General features: G+C 43.6%; 1 protein-coding gene across 1 annotated transcript in view; it reads right to left on the minus strand.

The window, feature by feature from the left end:
• Window positions 1-19,811, minus strand: part of MYO1E (myosin IE) — a 238,128-nt gene that overhangs the window by 40,997 nt on the left and 177,320 nt on the right. The window contains exons 18-19 of the mRNA XM_054451269.2: window positions 13,001-13,099; window positions 3,240-3,384 (exon numbers count right to left, since the gene is read on the minus strand). Coding sequence (XP_054307244.1) covers window positions 3,240-3,384; window positions 13,001-13,099 — 244 coding nt within the window. The remainder of the gene's footprint in view (window positions 1-3,239; window positions 3,385-13,000; window positions 13,100-19,811) is intronic.

A 19,811-nucleotide genomic window follows, 5' to 3' on the forward strand; every position in this document is an offset into this window, starting at 1 on the left:
TGAACCTAGGTCTTTCAGGCTCTGCCAGGCTCCTCCTCATTTAGATATGCAAAGCTTTCTCTGTAAATCTGCATTTGATCCACTTGTAAAATGGTAGGAAACCTTCTCATCTACCTTGAGAGTGGCTTACATGACTCTCTAGGAAAAAATAAAATCAACCAATAAAAATCCAAAGTAAAGATGATGAACAGTCATTGCAAAAATGTTCCAGAAGTAAACAAGCCAATATGGTTTGAAGGCAGCTGGGCTTGATTTGTTGTCTCTGTTTATCCGGGTGCATGCTTGGGAGCCAGACCTATCCTCTCCTGCCACTCAACTTCTCTCCTTCTCACAGCTCCATCTGTGCAGAAACAACATCCCAAACTCCAAACACCAGGGGAGGTACCATGTAATTCCCCTGGCTTCAGTGCCGTAAACAATAGGCATAAGGACAGATTTCTAAACCCCAAGTGGAATGCACGGATTAGCAACTGGACAGAATGTTTAAAATCTGAGCCCTGCAGTTGCCTGTTGTAAGAATATCCATTGATATTTCTTGTGTATTGGGTTTCTGAGTAAGTCTTGTTTCCTTCTTCTTTCCCAGAACTATTTTGGGCGTATCACAGAAAATACACTTGTGACTCAGAGAAAGGATGAAGAGGCAAAGGATTCCCAACTTCCTAGAGACTATCTCAAAGATTCGCTGGATTTTAGATTTCTTTTTAAAAGCCCAGGGGGGTTAGAAATTAGGGAGGTTCAAGAAAAAACCTTGACAACACAGATAAGGAGAGAATAAAAACCAAACCAAACCAAACCAAACAACAACAGAGAAACACACAAAACAACCTTAAATGAGAAAAGCCAAAAGACATGGGATACATGTAACATAAAACAAAAACAAACCCTATGGTGTCTGATATGGGTTTTTTTTGTTGTTTTTTTTTTTTTCCGAGGCAGAGTCTCGCTCTGTCACCCAGGCTGGAGTGCAGTGGCGCTATCTCGGCCCACTGCAAGCTCTGCCTCCCGGGTTCACGCCATTCTCCTGCCTCAGCCTCCCGAGTAGCTGGGACTACAGGTGCCCGCCATCACGCCCGGCTAATTTTTTTTGTATTTTTAGTAGAGATGGGGTTTCGCCATGTTAGCCAGGATGGTCTTGATTTCCTGACCTCGTGATCTGCCGGCCTCAGCCTCCCAAAGTGTTCGTATTACAGGCGTGAGCCACCACGCGCGGCTATGATGTGGGTTCTTAAAGCAAATAGGTAATTTTGTATATTCAGAACATTTACTATTAAGGTAAAACCACATGGTAGGTTTTCTTTTTCCTTTTTTTTTTTTTTTTAAGAGAAAGGGTCTTTCTTGATCTGTTGCCCAGGCTGGACTGCAGTGGTACAATCATAGCTCACTGTAACCTTGAACTCCTGGGCTCAAGTGATCCTCCGACCTCAGCCTCCTGAGTAGCTAGGACAGCAGGCGTGTACCACCACACCCAGCTAATTTTAAATTTTTTTGTAGAGATGAGGTCTAACTGACTTGCCCAGTCTTGAACTCCTGGCCTCAAGGCATCTTCCCAACTCAGCCTCCCAAAGTGTTGAGATTACAGGCATGAGCCACTGTGCCCAGCCAGATTTTAAAAACCAACTTTTGTGAAAGTATTTGCATGTCAGGGCTAGATGGGGATGTATGCGTTTGGGGCAGGGGAGAGAGCGCAGGTGATGGTGTGCGTGTGTGAGTGCATGTGTCAAAGATGGGGGGAAGGAGAGTCAAGTAACGGTAACAACACAATTGAGTGTAAGGCAAGGAAAAGGACAGCCAAAAATAAATCTTGATTTTGAATATAACCCCCTCCAATGCAACTGAATCAGAAAAAAAAGTATTACAAATATTGAGGCTGTTTTAATTATATATGAAAATCTCACAAGTTGAAAAGTAACAGCGTGTATGAAACAAGGAGTTCTGCATTATACCGATAAATCACTCCATCCCATTTTAGAAAGAACAGGAACTGTTCTGTGGGTTGCTTAATGGCGAATGACACAACATTTTCACTTTATATTTGGAAATGAAAATTCTTGTGAAGCTACAAATAACTCAAAGTAGAAAAATGCTACCACAAACGTGTCATAAATGGGTTCCATCTCTGTGTGCCGCTTATTTATTTAATAATCTTGATGTCTCACAGAGCCATTCAGTTATAGCCATTATCATTCCTGAGTCTCAGGCTGATCCCACGAGGCAGGTAGAAACAGTGGCTATGGGGCCCACCTTAGAGGAGAAGAAAACTAATGGCAAGACTGGGATCTGCCTGAAGTCAAATGCTTCCCTTTTTACTGTGAGTTCCCATATGATTTCCCCTTGGTCTGATGACTGATTTCTGCCAAGTTCATCACTGACTCTTGAAACGGGTCCTGTGATGGTTAAGGGAGCCTCGAGAAACGATGATGCTGAGCCTCAGTTCCAGCAGTTTCTCCAGCTTAAAAAGGAATGAATGTCTTTATTCCACAGCCCTGGAGCAAACTGGGCAGAAGAACTGAACAGAACTTCCTGTGGACATTCATGGGGCTCACTGACCACACTCTCATCAGGAAAGAAAAGTGTCTCTAAATGAAGCTGTAGCAGACTGTTTGTGAATTGTAAATGTGTATTATGAATGCCTTACTGGTAAGTATTGTGTTCTATAAACCAGAGATTTCTCCTCCCACCTATTTTCCCCCTCACAGTCCTTTCTAGGCTCCCCCACGGCCTTCTAGGTACAATCCTGGGAATTCCCACCCGGCACTCTGCTGCACCTTCCAGGAGGAATCCTGAGCCTATGTGTAACTGACTTGGTGTCAACTAACCATGGGTGGGACACTGAAGTCCCTCTTTAGCTTAGACACTCTTAGAGACTAAGTAACTATTGAGCATTTTCTGTGTGAGGCTTTGGGTATATAAAGACATATGGAACAAAGAGTCCCTGCCCTTAAGGAGTGTAGCAGCTAGAGAGGAGCGAGACAGTCAGTGAGGAAGGAGCCACTCTCTGATGCCCCTTTTTGTACCTGCTCAGTGCTCTGCAGGAAATGAACCGGGCAGTGATGGGCTATGGAGAGCAGGTGTTTAGGGAAGGACCCACTTAGACCAGGAAGGGAGGGATGGCTTCTTTGAGGAGACAACATTGATGGCATGAAGCGAAGAATGAGAAAAAGAAGCCAGCTGAGGGATGGAGCAGGGCTGGCGGGGGCCCCGAGGGAGGGAAGACAATGGAGAGCCAGCTAAGCACTCACAGACTCGGGGGCTTTGATGAACACTTTACTCCTCCCCAGCTGGAACTGGTCACTGTCCATGTTGACTGACTGCAGGAGGTGCAGGACGCCTTGCTTCTCGTCTCCTTGCCAAGAAGGCCAGGTGGCTTTGGTCAGAATAGCATACCTGTGGGGACATTGGGGAGAACAGAATCAGACTTGGGCGGGACTGCACTGGTTTTCTACCCGGGCAAGGCAGCAAGAGCTTCGCTCTGAAGGTGCCCAGTGCTGCAAAGTTACTGATCATCTGTTTACCAGCGTTCGAAGGCTCAGGCGTGGACTGCGATGACTGCAAAAATCCCGAGTCTGGGATGCTGGTTCCCGAGCTGCCTCCTGCTTCTTCCCTTTCCCAGCATGCCCACATCAACACCCTGGTGAAAACGTGCGTATTCTTTCTACCACTGTCTGAAAATAGCATTGTGGAAGGCCACCAGGGGTGGTCTTTAGGCAAAAATCAGACGGTCTTGTCTCAATAATAATCTCCCCTGATTTCTTCAGGGCATTTAACACTTAACGCAAAGAGTTTTATAAAGCTCCTGCTAAACAGCTATTATGACAACTGTGTATCAACTTTCACCTTTGAAATTCTGTGCATCTTCGTCATGAGGCCCTTGGGATCTGGTCCTTGGCTGTTCTCCAACCTCGCCTCTTCGCTCTCACTTTGGCTTGCTGCATTTCTTCGAGAATGGCCTCTTCTTCATGCCCACCATGCCCTTTCCTTCCTCGGCGCCTATGCCCCTGCTCTTCCCTCTACTGGTGTGCTGCTCCCCAAACTCATCACTCAGCTGGCTCCCGCTTGGGTGTCTCACCTTCAGTGACACTCCCAGACAGGCCTTCTTGGACCAAAAATCAAAAACTGCTCCCTTGTTAGTTTCTCTCATAGCAAGTACTATTTTTCCTTCAGAGCATGTACTCTAATTTGTAGTAATATTCACAGTGATGTTTATTTGGTTAATTTATGCCTCCTGCATGAAGGTGAGAGCTCCAGGAGACCGGATGCCACATCCGTGTGGCTCCTGCTGTACATCCAGGGCCTTAAACCATGCCTGGCACACAGCAGTCATAATGAACATTCCTGGCTAATGCGGATGGGTGCTCTCTCTGCATGAGGTGCTGTGATTGAAGCTTTTGATGTAGGATCTCCTCTTACTCCTACAGCAACCTGATCAGGTTGGTTTTCCATTTTGCAGAGTAGGAGACAGAGGCAAATTATGACTTGCCCAAGGCTACTTAGCTATGAAGCGTCAGAGATGGGATTTGAGTCCCTCTCTGTCTGTTTCATGACGGCACTGTAAAAAAGCCATGGACTAGTTCACATTTAAATATTTCTTTTAAAGATTATCCAGTCTACTATACATGCCTATGTTAGAAACATTACTATTATGTCAGATGCTGATATAATCAAGGAGAGACAAGCACATTACAGTTTGTCAAATACAGATAGACTCATCATGGGTATGTGTGGGTGTGAAGTTGGAGGGCGTGGCCCGCGTGAGAGCACATCCAGGGCCCAGGCAATAGGCCCCCAGGCCTTGAGCGACACCAGGGTCCTCCTTTGTTCCCAGAAACTACTATCAGGATTAGACTGATTTATGACAGCCAAGGGAGAAGGGAACCTTGAGTGGCCCTGCCAGCTGGTTGGGACTAAGGTGATTTTAGGAGCCTTCTCTGCTCCTCTCAAATGTCTGCACCTTGCCTGATAATATCATAAACTTCCTGGAGAGGTAAATCCTATTCCCTAATTAGAGATAAAAAGCTTAAAAATGAAAATGCCTAGTGGAAGTCACACATTAGCATGAATAACTTTCATATATGGTATAATGATGTTAATTAAAACAAATTAAGCTACACATAAATGACTAATAGTGGAACCTTTCTAGATGTGATTGGGGGAGTTAGTGAAAATGAGTAGGTGCTGGGAATCTAATTGGGTGAGGCAGAAAGTTCATGGAGGGTAGAAGTGAGAAGGAAAAGACTATAGACTTTCAAGGTGACAAGCTTCTAAGAGTACAGTTTTGCTTGGCTTGCTCTAACCTAAAATTATAAACTAAAGCATATTTATTGTGCAACTGGAAATGGGTCTTTATGGCAATTCACATTTTTTCCTACAAAATTAATGCTGCGTTTCTCTCTCTCTTTTTTTTTAATGGTAACGAACCTTGCAGAGACTTTCTCTCCCTTATCCTGACAAGGCCTCCAGTGGTGAGGGTCTTGGCAATACATGGGAATTGCCTGGGGCTTCCTTTGCTTCCATGAAGCCTGAAACATCCTCACCCCATCCTTTGGGATCGCACTGGAGACCGGGGCATAAACCAATGACACATGTTCTCCTACCAAGTGTACCCAGGCCACTCTCTTTCTCTATGATATACTCGTGAGAACAGGTTGCACAGGGCAATGGTGCCCCTGCCTAATTGGTGCCTGTGATAATTTTGGACAGATGGCAATAATAGCTTACATTCCTTTCATCACACATTTTCAGTTTAAGACTCAAATATGCTAATATTTCCTCTCAAGGCCTTTGTGCCGGCTCCTCTTTCTGCCTGGAATTCTGTTCCCTGCTCTTGTTATCTCTTGGATCACTGATCCCACGCTTCCTTCTCAGAGGAAATGCAGCTCGGACCCCAGGGACTCCCAGCTGCTGGCACTTGAGATTAAGGATGTTTCTGACCTCGGAGGACACAAACATCCTGGCAGCCAGAAGAATGCTCTCTACCACTCTGTGCTTTCCTGGGCTTCCTATTCTTTCTTCTCTCTTGCCCATGAAGTGGAACACCTTTGCTGATGAGGCATTCCTTTATCATCCCCACATTCTGAGAGGCTAAGGTCAGAGGAAGCATGCTTGTGAGGAAGTGTAAATCATGCTACAAGATAAACTTTGCAAATCTGTTATGTTTCTACCACATTCTTCCTCCTGAGCATCAGAATCCATACTTGGGCTTATTTCTGCCAACCACAGAAAGAAACACACATTGCCTAGCTCAGAGAGGTGTTTTCTGGAGAACTTATTTTCCAAGACACAACATGGCTGCTATTTCTAACAGTTTTTTAACACTTTCTGAAGGCATAAAAGTTGTAGTGGAGAGATGGTGTAAATGGGTTCTTCCTACTACTCCTTCAAGTAGCACAGGACTTACTTCAAGAGCATGGGGGCCACCCATGGGGGAATTAAGGCATCTTTTGATTTTTGCTCTCCAATATTCAGTCAAGAGGGATGGTTTTGATAAATATAAAAAATTTTCCAGAGAGGAAATGAACACACACTAAACACACAGAATATTTCCTAAGCAAACACTATGCTCTGGGTAGTCTGTGAACCATGGCTCTATTTAGGCCTGTGAACTTCCTTTCTAGGGAAGGTGTATAATACATGCAGATGTGGATAGTTGTGCTGGGTATTAATATATCCTTTCCCTTCAGGCTTTTACTTTCTGTTTCTCATTTGGCAGCCTTTCTGTGGACACCTAGAAAGCAATTTTATGAACAAAGCCTTTCCTCTCACCTTTGGAGAAAATAAAGTTATGAGATGGTTCAACTACTTGTAGAGCATCATAGGATGAGACAGTTGGCAGTGAACTCTGGATGAATTCTGCATGACCAAGATCCCAGACTCATGCGTCTTATGGAAAATTGTGCTCTCTCCAGAGAAATACCCCCGCCCACTGATATACTGGGACTTCAAGCCACTTTTGAGTGGACTGCTTCAATAACAGTTTTGAAATATAGTGTGGGGGACTGAAAATGTCCTTTTTATAGAAAAATAATTTCTTTCCAAACTTTGATTCTCCTCCCAGGATTCTTTATTATTTTTTTTTTTCAGAGGGAGTTCCACTCTTGTCGCCCAAGCTGGAGTGCAGTGGCGCAGTCTCGGTTCACTGCAACCTGCGCCTCCCGGATTCAAGCGATTCTCCTGCCTCAGCCTTCTGAGTAGCTGGGACTACAGGCACCCGGCACCATGCCTGGCTAATTTTTGTATTTTTAGTAGAGGCGGGGTTTCACCATTTTGGTCAGGCTGGTCCTGAACTCCTGATCTGAGGTGATCTGCCCGCTGCAGCCTCCCAAAGTGCTGCGATTATAGGCGTTGAGCCACCTCGCCCAGACCCAGTATTCTCAAACCAAGAAAAGTATGACAACAATAAAAGAGCCTACTTTTTGACAATAGAGACAAGGCTATTTGTCTGTTCTGAAAGGAAAAGCTTACAGCAGGAGAGCTAAGAAGGGAGGCATCCAAGGATACAAGCATTTCAATGAAAGTTCCTCAACAGAAAAGGCATAACAAATTTAACAAAATGCCTACTCAGAGTGAGGCACAGCGTAAAGTACCATGCACGGAATCATGAAGCTAGCATGGCACTCAAGACAGATCCAGATAATCAACAGTCAGTTCACAGCTCATGCACGTATTACAGGATCCCTTACACCAGCCAACCTTTTTGGCACCAGGATTCATGGAAGATAATTTTTCTATGGATGGGGTTGTGGGGATGATTTTGGGATGAAACTGTTCCACCTCAGGTCATCAGGCATTAGATTCTCAAAAGGAGCGCACAAGCTAGATCCCTCGCACGTGCAGTTCACAATAGGGTTTGTGCTCCTATGAGAATCTAATGCCGCCGCTGATCTGACAGGAGGTGGGGCTCAGGCGGTAATGCTCGCTGGCCCACTGCTCACCTCCTGCTGTACGGCCTAGTTCCTAACAAGCCACAGACCAGTACTGGTCCCCTGCCGGGAGTTGGGGACCCCTGCCTTAGACGGGAAAAAGAGTGCATAGACTTCCTGCTCTCCTGAGATGGCAGCACTCCCAGCACTGTTTATGGAAGTCAGTTTGGTTGGTTTGTTGGTTTTTAAAACAAGGTAGAAGGAAGGAGGTCTTTCAGAACTGGTTTCTCAAAAAACAAACAAACAAAACACCCCAGAACAGATTAAAAAAGGTTTGATCAGGTTTTTTTTTTTCTTGTTTTCTTGAGACACGGTCTTGCTCTATCACCCAGGCTAACTCACTGTAGCCTTGACCTCCTGGGCTCCAGTAATCCTCCTACCTCAGCCTCCCAGTGTTCTGGGATTACAGGCATGAGCCACTGCACCTGGACTGATGAGTTTTTTTTTTTTTTTTTTTTTGGTGGATACATAGTAGGTATATATATTTATGAGTTGCATGAGATTTTTTTTTCTTTTTTACTTATTGCATGAGATGTTTTGATACAGGCATGCAATGTGTAGTAATCACATCATGGAAAAAGGGGTGTCCATCTCCTCAAACATTTATTCTTTGTGTTATACGAAATCCAATTATACTCTTTTAGTTGTTTTAAAATGTACAATTAAATTATATTTGACTATAGTCACCCAGTTGTGCTAGCAAACACTGGGTCTTATTCATTCTTTCTATTTTTTTGTATGCATTAACCATCTCCACTTCCCTTCCCCTCCCCCCACTACCCTTCCCACCCTCTGGTAATCATCATTTTATTCTCTATCTTGATGAGCTCAATTATTTTAATTTTTAGCTCCCACAAATAAGTGAGAACATGCGATGTTTGTCTTTCTGTGCCTGGCTTATTTCACTTAACATAATGATCTCCAATTCCATTGTGTTGTTGCAAATGACAGGATCTCATTCTTTTTTTGAGATGGACTCTCGTTCTGTCACCCAGGCTTGAGGGCAGTGGCATAATCTTGGCTCACTGCAACCTCTGCCTTGGGTTCCAGCAATCCTTCCACCTCAGCCTCCCGAGTAGCTGGAATTACAGGTGTGTACCACCACATCTGGCTAATTTTGTATTTTTAGTAGAGATGAGGTTTCACCATGTTGGCCAGGCTGGTCTCAAACTCCCGACCTCAAGTGATCCACACACCTTGGCCTCCCAAAGTGCTGGGATAACAGGTGGGAGCCACTGCACCTGGCCTGGATCTAATTATTTTTTATGCCTGAATAGTATTCCACTGTGTATGTGTAGCACATTTTCTTTTTTTTTTTTTGAGACATGGTCTTGCTCCATTGCCTAGGTTGTATGTAGTACAGTGGCACAATCTTCACTCATTGCAGCCTCTGACTCCCGAGTTCAACCAATTTTCCCGCCTCAGCCTCCCAAGTAGCTGGCATTACAGGCATGGGCCACCACACTAGGCTAATTTTTGTATTTTTAGTAGAGACAGGGTTTTACCATATTGGCCAGGCTGATCTCAAACTCGTGATCTCAAGCGATCTGCCCACCTTGACCTCCCAAAGTGCTAGGATTACAGGCGTGAGCCACCGCACCCAGCCTGTATCACATTTTCTTTATCCATTTGTCTGTTGATGGATGCAGACTGCTTCCAAATCTTGGCTATTGTGAATAGTGCTGCCATAAACACAGGAGTGAAGATATCTCTTTGATATCCTGATTTCCTTTCTTTTGGCTCCATACCTAGGAGTGGGCTTGCTGGATCATATGGTAGCTCTATTTTTAGTTTTTGGAGGAACTTCCAAACTGTTCCCCATAGTAGTTACACTAATTTACATTCCCACCAACAGCGTACGATGGTTCCCTTTCTCCACATTCTCGCCAGCATTTGTTATTGCCTGTCTTTTGGGTAAAAGCCATTTTAACTGGGGTGAGATATCGCACTGCAGTTTTATTTTGCCTTTCTCTGATGATCAATGATATTGAACACGTTTTCATATGCCTGTCTGCCATCAGCATGTCTTTTTTTTTTTTTTTTAGAAATGTCTCTTGAGATCTTTTGCTCATTTTTTTGTTTGGATTATTAGATTTTTTCCCCACAAAGTTGTTTGAGCTCCTTCTATATTCTGGTTATTAATCCCTTGTCAGATGGATGGTTTGCAAAGATTTTCTCCCATTTTGTGGGTTGTCTCTTCATCTTGTTGATTGTTTCCTTTGCTGTGTGGAATTTTTTTCTGAGATGGAGTCTCGCTCTGTCGCCCAGGCTGGAGTGCAATGGTGCCATGCCAGCTCACTGCAACCTCCATATCGCTGGTTCAAGTGATTCTCCTGCCTCGGCCTCCCAAGTAGCTGGGATTACAGATGTGTGCCACTGCACCTGGCTAATTTTTGTATCTTTAGTAGAGACAGGTTTCACCATGTTGGCCAGGCTGGTCTCAAACTCCTGACCTCAGGTGATATGCCCGCTTTGGCCTCCCAAAGTGCTGGGATTATAGGCGTGAGCTACTGTGCCTGGCCCCTCTTAATTAAAAAAGGGTATTTTGAGGCCGGGCATGGTAGCTGATGCCTGTAATCCCAGCACTTTGGGAGGCTAAGGCAGGAGGACTGCTTAAGCCCAAGAGTTCAAGACCAGCCTGGGCAACCAAGGGAGACCTTATCTCTAAAATAAATAAATAAATAAATAAATACATTTTAAAAATGATTATCTAAGCCAAAGTTCCTCAACTGACTTTGCCCTGTAGGGGGAACATCATTCAATGTCTGGATACATTTTTGGATGTCACAACTCAGAGGAAAGCACACTACTGGCATCTAGTGGGTGGAGGCCAAGAAGGCTGCTAAACATCCCACAATACACAGGACAGACTCCACAGCAAAGAATCTTCCAGCCTAAAATGTCAGTGTCTGAGGTTGAGAAATCCTATTCTGAGCTAGTGTTAATGATCTGTTTAAGGAAGTCTCATAACTAACATCTCAGTTGTGTGTCAGCAAATGGGTGGTGCTACGTGATGCAAAAGCTCTACAAATATATTTTCTCAGCTTCCTAAATATTTCTTTCACATAGTCCTGCTTACACTATAGGTGTACTGACGTCTTTAATTCAGAGAACAAAGAACAAAGAGGGTAAACCTTGTTCCTAGTCTAACTCACCTGCAAAGTTATTAAGAAACTCAAATGTGGGGTACTGAGTTTCTGAGGCTTTATTATACAAAATGATTAGCCCTTTTTTAAGACCTCTAAATGGTGAGTCGGCTGTCCTAATCTCACAGCAGAAGAAACAACAGCCCTAAATAAGAACTGTCTTATTAGAAATACTAGATTCCAAAAACAGTAATTAACCTCTTCTTCAGTTATATACAATCTGAATTAAAAAAAAAAATTATATCCAGCCCCTGCATAATATATCAGGAAGATGTAATTGCTTCTGATTAAAATGCTCAGTTTGACCCGGTGTGGTCGCTCATGCTGATAATCCCAACACTTTGGGAGGCTGAGGTAGGAGGATCACTTGAGAGCAGCCGGGGCAACATAGTGAGACCCTGTCTCTACAAAAAGTAAAAAGTCATCTGGGCATGGTGACGCATGCCTGTAGTACTAGCTACTTGCAGACTGAGGTGGGAGAGAATGGCTTGAGCCCAGGAGTTCAAAGATGCAGTGAGTTATGATTGCACCACTGCACTCCTGAGTAATGGAGCAAGACCTTGTCTCTAAATAAATAAATAAAACACTAAATTTGGCTTACTTCTTTTTTGTTTCCCTATTCCTTAAAGGAAATTAAATAGATGTAGAAATACAGTGGAACGCCACAGAATCATTAGAGAAGTTAGAGTGATGTAACATTTTAAGGGTACTACATTTTATCCTTTTACAAACAACACCAAATAAGAACAATTTAAGTATAGGTCCTGCCAAATACATGTTAAGGGATATATAAAAATAAGTTTAAATTTATACATGGATTGTACAAAATTTTTGAGGTTAAATATTTTAAGCTTATTGTCTTAAGTGGGTTAAACATTTTCTTGAAGTTGTCTTCATACTGTTAATTTATTCAGTCAAGTTAAACCTCCGCCCTTCCTGTGGCACAATTATCAAGAATTCTTGAACTTATGTGTTACACTAAACAGACAGCCTAATGAATACTTATGGCTACTGATTTATTCTACAATAAATAACAGTAAAAGAATTGTTATTACAATGCAATGATAAAAAGACAAAACACCCAATTAAAAAATGGCAAAGGGCCTCACAGACATTTCTCCAAAGAGGAAATACAAATGGCTCATAGGCACATGAAAAAAATCCCCAATATAATTTGCCATCTGGGAAATGCAAATCAAAACCGTCATGAAATACCACTCCACACTCACCAGGATGGTTAGAAAATAACTTATGCTGGCAAGGATTTAGATAAATTGGAAGCCTCAAATACTGCTGGTGGTATAAAATGTAAAACGGTGCAGCCACTTCAGAGAACAATCAGGCAGTTCCTCTCAAAGGTTAAATGCAGAGTTACCATATGACCAAGCAATTGCACTTTGACGCATACACCCAAAAGAAATGAAATATGACCACATAAAAATTTGTACACAGATTTTCATAGCAGCATTATTCATAATAGCCAAGAAGTGGAAACAACTGATGTTTATCAGCGGATGAATGAATAAGTAAACTGTGGCATATCCACACAATGGAATATTATTCTGCAATTAACAAGAAGGAGGCGTGGAAGTGCAACAACATGGATGAATCTTATGTTCAGTGAAAGAAGCCAGTCACAGAGGACACATATATGATTCCATTGCTATGAAAAGCATAGGCAAATCTATAGACAGAAGGTAGATAAGTGACTGGCTGGGCCCAGAGGCAAGGGGAAAATTGGGGGTTGATAACAAAGGGAAGCATGATTTCTTTTCAGGTTAAGAAAATGTCCTAAAATTAATGGTGGTGATAGTTGCACAATTCTGTGAATATGTTAAAAGCCATTGACTCGTATACTTGAAGTGAGTGAATTGTATAGATTTGAATTATAGTTCAATAAACCTGTTTTAAAAAGGGCCAGAGTCACTAGTTCATTACCTCTGTAGGAATTTTTGGAAGATGCGCCGATAGGCATAGCCAGCTCTTCTCACTCGAATGTTCTCTTTCAGACCCAAATATTCGACTTGATGCTTTACCCTGTGCAAAGGAGAAAATGGGGCCTGGACGTTACTGGATAATCCTTTCACCCGTGTTCTTACCGGCCAACCCCCAAGCCCCCAGTTCCAAGCTGTAGGGAAACATATTCAAAAGACTACAGTTTATAGTGTTCAAACACTGAGCTGACCTCTCAGATGACATAATGCTAATTTTAAAATATTGAAATACAGCAATTAGGCTTGGCGCAGTGGCTCACACCTGTAATTCCAGCACTTTGGGAAACTGAGGCAGGTAGATCACCTGAGGTCAGGAGCTCAAGACCAGCCTGGCCAACATGGTGAAACCCTGTCTCTATTAAAAATACAAACATTAGCCAGGCATGGTGGTGTGCACCTGTAGTCCCAGCTACTCGGGAGGCTGAGGCAGGAAAATCGCTTGAACCCGGGAGGCAGAGGCTGCAGTGAGCTGAGATCGCACCACTGCACTCCAGCCTGCATGACAGGGTGAGACTCCGTCTCAGAAATAAAATAAATAAATAAATAAATAAATAAATAAAAATACAGCAATTAAATAACAGGGCATTACATATCTATTTCAAAGAATAACAGTAACACAAAGAACCATCTAACTATCACCTAGAGTATGAACAAAAATATTGGTTTATCAGAAGGCTAAAGGAAAGAACTTTTAACTTTTGAATTAAATGATGCTAATGCTGGTTTTGTTACTGAACTTAAACTTTAATATTGATTATGACTTAATGGAACTACACTTCTAGGCTTTTCTAATACAAATTACGAAAGGGCATTTAAAACTATTAATTTCAAGTGTGTACATTAAAAATGATCTAAAATATATCTAAATTATAGTTTTAGTTGATTTCTTCTTTCTTACAAGAATTTTTTTTTTGATACAGGGTCTCACTTTGTCATCCAGGCTAGAGTGCAGTGATGTGATAGCTCACTGCAGCCTTGACCTCCCCAGGCTCAGGTGATCCTCCTATTTCAGGCTCCTGAGCAGTTGGGACTACGAGCATGCACCACCACACCTGGCTAATTTTTGTATTTTTTGGAGAGACAGGGTTTCGCCACTTTGCCCAGGCTGGTCTCAAACTCCTGAACTCAATTATCTGCCTGCTTTGGCCTCCCAAAGTTCTGGAATTATAGGCATGAGCCACTGTACTCGGCGTGGTTTCTTCCTTTCCTTTCCCTTCCCTTTTCTTTCTTTCTTTCCCTTTCCCTTTCCTTTCCTTTCTTTCTTTCGAGACAGAGTCTCGCTTTGTCATCCAGGCTGGAGTGCAGTGGCAAACTTTCTTTCTTTTCTTTTTCTTTCTTTCTTGAGACAGAGTCTCGCTTTGTCATCCAGGCTGGAGTGCAGTGGCAAACTTTCTTTCTTTTCTTTTTCTTTCTTTCTTGAGACAGAGTCTCGCTTTGTCATCCAGGCTGGAGTGCAGTGGCAAACTTTCTTTCTTTTCTTTTTCTTTCTTTCTTGAGACAGAGTCTTGCTTTGTCATCCAGGCTGGAGTGCAGTGGCAAACTTTCTTTCTTTTCTTTCTTTCTTGAGACAGAGTCTTGCTTTGTCATCCAGGCTGGAGTGCAGTGGCAAAATCTCGGCTCTCTGCAATCTCCGCCTCGTGGGTTCAAGAGATTCTCCTGCCTCAGCGTCTTGAGTAGCTGGAATTACAGGCATGTGCCACCATGCCTGGGTAATTTTTTGTATTTTTTCGTAGAGACGGGGTTTTGCTGTGTTGGCCAGGCTGGCCTCGAACTCCTGGCCTCAGGTGATCCACCATGCCTGGCCCATCCTGGTTTCTTAATAGTAAAAATCTAGCAATGTCTTTTGAAAAAATGGATGTAAGGAACTATTAGGTTAATATTCTCACACATGAGGATTTTCATACCAGAAGATGCCCCATGCCCCACACCTTGAGGACCTGTTTTAGTAGGCCTGCACCTTGGGGATGCTATTTTAGCAGGCCTGCTGGGTCTAAGGTGGAGCACGGACATGTGCCTTGTGAAAACCCACCACTTGCTGGGAAACATGGTGTTCTGGATGCCGACAGATCCTGAACACTTGCTTCAGATCATCCACTCTGGGAAGATAAATTGGGGCTAGGCTGCGTGCTACACAAGCTGGCTGAACACAGACATTTGGAAACATGGTATTTGAGGCAAATTAGACATAAAAAGTAAGGTCTCTCTCTTTTGAGGATGGAATGTCAGAATTGTGCTGCAGTAGGGAGGTAACTCCTCACACTCCCTGTTTGGTACATTTGGGGATATCTGTGCTGATAACGGGGCTAATGCGCTCAGCAAAATGGGCCTTTCAGGAGCTGCTGAGCTGAAAAGACAATCAGAAGCATCCTCATTCTGATGTCACACAGGTTCCCAACAGCTGTCTTCTCAGTAAGGCTCTCACAAAAACCACCATTTCCAATTAAGCCTCATACTTCCGGATGTCTACTGTGGGCCAGTCACACACACTCCCTATTGCAACATGCTAGGGTCACCAAAAAAGGACAGTGCTATGATTCCTGCTGGAGCCCACGCAGGCAGCACAGTGGTTAGGAGCCAGGTTCTGGTGCAGCATTCCTGCTGCGCCACTGGCCCTGCCATGATGCAACTTCTCTGTGCCTCTCAGTTTCCTCTTCTGTAAAAACGGGAATGGTGGCATAAATTCTTTATTTCTAGATGAGTACTTTCTATGGAAAGCACTTAGTTCGTAGCATGAGCAATGTAAAGCTGTTATTATTCTCATCCATTCCCAGCTATAATACGTAAACCAGGATAGGAGAATAGAGAAGGAAATGGATTTTTCACAGCACAGGGATTCTCAGGAGCACTGTGATGTGCCTGGGCCTGGGGGGTGAGTTGAATCCATGAGGTGCACAGGACAAGGCAGAGGGCTGTGAAAGCAAAGGCACGAGGATAGGAAAGGCCAGTGGCAGGGTGCTGTGGGACAGGAGGAGGGGGACAGATGAAGCTCGAAGTGGAGGTGCAACCTTGGCTGATGGGAAGGATGAGGTCACAATGGGAGTGGTGTTTAAGAGTCTCCAGTTTGATGGGTCTTACAGAGCCAAGAGCCAGAAATGTTGATTCCTCTAAGATTATTAACTTTTAAAAAGCCTCTGTGTGCAAAGAGTTAAGCCGGGCACAGTGGCTCACGCTTGTAATCCCAGCACTTTGGGAGGCCGAGGCAGGCGAATCATGAGGTCAGGAGTTCGAGACCAACCTGGCCAACACAGTGAAACCCCGTCTCTACTAAATATCCACCTTTGCCCATATAAGTCAGACAGACAGAGACAGAGACAGAGACAGAGAGAGAGAGAGAGAGAGAGAGAGAGAGAGAAAATGTCATGTCAATTAAAAAGGTAATTAAACTTAAAAATAATTAATTTTCCTTTCTCTCAACCTCCAAATCTAAAACTCGCCACTGGCCTTTTCTCTAGTGAGAAAAATGCATGAAGCTGTTCATTTAAAGGTTCTGCTCATTTTAAAGTACTTTTCATAAATAATGGCTTCAAGCCAAGCTTTCCAGGCAGGGAATGCATCACCCATTAATTCCAGCAGAAATGTTCCTCTCCCATGAATCACATAGGAAGGAATATTCCGCATGTTAAAACATTGTTTCATTCATTATAACTTCCACCATCAGGAAATTTTCTGGTAGAAATGAGTCTAGCAAGTCCTGTAATGTTTAAAATTTGGGGTCATCAAAGCGACACAAGTTGATTTTTGCATATTCCTGGAGCACTGTCACCTCCTCAGCAGTCATTGGTCAGACAATGCCCAGTTGTTCCCTAGGCTATGCCAACTCCATCTTGCAGAGGGAGTCTTTTTCCAAGACTGTCCCTGGCCGTTTACTCAAATTGATCAGGGCTAGAGAACTCTGCAAGGCAGCAATTCAGAATCCAGGGCAAGCAACCTTGCCAGAAGCCAAACAAAAACGCATTTGCAACAGAAAAAGAAAAACCCCACACCCCATAAACTTGTGGAATGAGTAACCCTCTTCACCAGGAGCTTCAACTGGGTGTGTAATCCCAGCCAGTGAAGCACACTGCCCTTTCATGGACCCCAACACTCCTGACTCATGGATGGAGTGAAACCATCTGTTACACAATAAACCCAAACCAGGATTAAGGATGGAATCCCAGAAAGCGGTCTTACTGGAATTATAAATCAATGCTTGACCAACTAATACCTTGAACTTCTTAAAACCAGTTTATTTGAATGCATGTCATAAAATTCTTTGCTGCAATTCAAAGGGGAATCATTTAAAAAAAAAAAAAAGAAAAGAGAAAATACCATCCTCATCCTAAGAGGATTTACTGAATAAAATGTACCACTCATTTAATTTCTCCATTTTCTGATATTCCAATGAATTATGTTGGATTTTTACAAGAAGGTAGCATCAGGGTTGGTGAACTTCCAAGCAGCTACTGCAAAATTTCTATTTTAGAGGGGCTTTCAGCAGAACTATCTACGTGGGGTAGGGGAGGGTGTGCTAGGGGAGGTACTGCATTTGTAGGGCAAGTGAGATGTTTTCATTTAAGAGTATTTGCTGGGAAGAGCAGGTGGATAGAGTTTGAAATGGGGTAAGGTGGGCTAAGGCCCCCTTTGGCAATACGTCTGCTTCCAAGACTCTCATGGTTTATTTCTAAGGTTGACTAAAGTTTTGGTTGGAGTAATCATATTGGGATATTGATTTAATATCACTGTTCTATTGTGTGTATGTACATATGGATGTATGTGTGGGTGGGATGTACAACTGTGGGTATGTGTGAGAGGTGAGTGCAAAAGTAAGAGAGACAGAGGCAGACTGACAGCCACTGTCTGGAAGCCTTCATTCCGTCAGACTGAAGGAGATCCTATTCTAGATGGACCCTCTTAAGAGGAAGGAACTGAGGGCTAAGGAGATGAAGAGTCTCGCTCTAACAACTTAGTGATAGGTCAGCACCGGGACACAGGTCTTCCAAATCCCAGTCTAGTTCTTTGCTCTGGATCAATGATTCTCAAAGTGCAGTGCCTGGGCCATCATCACCAGCACCACCTGCAAGATTTTTAAGATGCACATTCATGGGCCCCACTTGAGACCCACTGCATCAGAAACTCGGGATGGAGCCCAGCAATCTCACCTTTAACAAGGCCTCCTGGGGATCCTGAGGCAGGCTCAAGTATGGGAACCAATGTAAGAGAGCAAAACAAGATGTTTTCTATATGACTGATTGATTGATTGACTTGGGGGTCTCACTCTAACACCTGGGCTGGAGTGCAGTGGCTCAATCATGGCTCACTGCAGCCTCAAACTCCTGGGTGTAAGCATTTTACATCTTTAGACTGGAAGAGATGACAATGCTGCTCCCTCTTAGTCTGAAAGGAGAAGCGGAACTATACATTTCAGAAAAGCAGAGGCCAAATTAAGTACATCCAAGAGAAGGGCTAAGATGGGGAATGCTTATATTTCATGTCCCAGAGAAAGTGTTGAGGGAAGTGAGAGGGATTAAGCTGTAGAAGAGAAGATTCAAGAGAAACACGACAGTCACCTCAAACTAACAGAAAAGCTGTCCAGTGGGCAAAGTAATGAGAATGATTCTTATCACAGATTGAAAACCTGGGATTAGGATAAAAGTGACCTAGAGAAGGACTGTACAGCCTCCTAAAGTAAGAATTGACCAAAGAAGAGCCGGTCAGCTTAGGAAGTATGAGCTCCTCATCCGGGCCTGAATATCATTAATGGACAATATTGCAGAAGGAATCTGACTACATTAAGTTGAAAAATTTCAGAGATTCAATAGAAAAGATGCCTTAAGGGGTCGGGGGTGGTGGGCTCACACCTGTAATCCCAGCACTTTGGGAGGCCGAGGCAGTTGGATCACGAAGTCAGGAGTTCAAGACCAGCCTGGTCAAGATGGTGAAACCCCATCTCTACTAAAAATACAAAAGTAGCCAGGCATGGTGGTGGGCACCTGTAATCTCAACTACTCAGGAGGCTGAGGCAGGAGAATCACTTGAAACCAGGAGGCAGAGGTTGCAGTGAACCAAGATCATGCTGCTGCACTCCAGCCTGGGTGACAGAGCGAGACTCTGTCTCCCAAAAAAAAAAAAAAAATCCTTAAGAATATGCATCTATGGATGAGATTATTCAGAAACATAGTGGACTGAAAAGATGGCAGCTCCTACATCCAAGCAGCCTGGCTTCTTCAGAGGAAAGAACAGACTTAGACTACATGCTGAAGTATTCAATATTAAATAGAACGAACTTTCAGACAGTAAATGTTTGACCTACGTGTTTTTCTTACTATGGATCTGTTTCCTCCTGTAAAGGATCAGGCATCATCTGTCTGCCATGGTTTAGGATCTTGCTGGCAGGAAGGAAAATGGACACACCTGTCCCTCGCAGGAGATAATCGGCAGCTAGGAATTTTAGTCCTTGTCTTCCTGTGGAAGCTAAACCTGGAGTTCTTCACTCAACACCTCAAAGAGCCTATCTTCTTTTCTCCAAGAGAGAAGACAAGAAGTAGCAATTCTGGTAGGCTCCCATCCTGGGACTGATACCAGGTGACAATGGCTGGGGTCCTCTCTGTAGTTTAAGTCTCTCCCCAGCCCTCCTTCCCATGCTTCTATGGACAGTGGGATCAGGCCTCTGAACAATGTGTGTCTGGGTCTCCCAGCAGGCCACAAAATTCATATCCTCTAGCCACCACCTTAACAGGCTCCTACTCAATGCCACCATTTCCTCCTGCCCAGGCCAC

Source organism: Pongo pygmaeus, chromosome 16, assembly GCF_028885625.2.
Source record: "Pongo pygmaeus isolate AG05252 chromosome 16, NHGRI_mPonPyg2-v2.0_pri, whole genome shotgun sequence".
Taxonomy (NCBI): domain Eukaryota; kingdom Metazoa; phylum Chordata; class Mammalia; order Primates; family Hominidae; genus Pongo; species Pongo pygmaeus.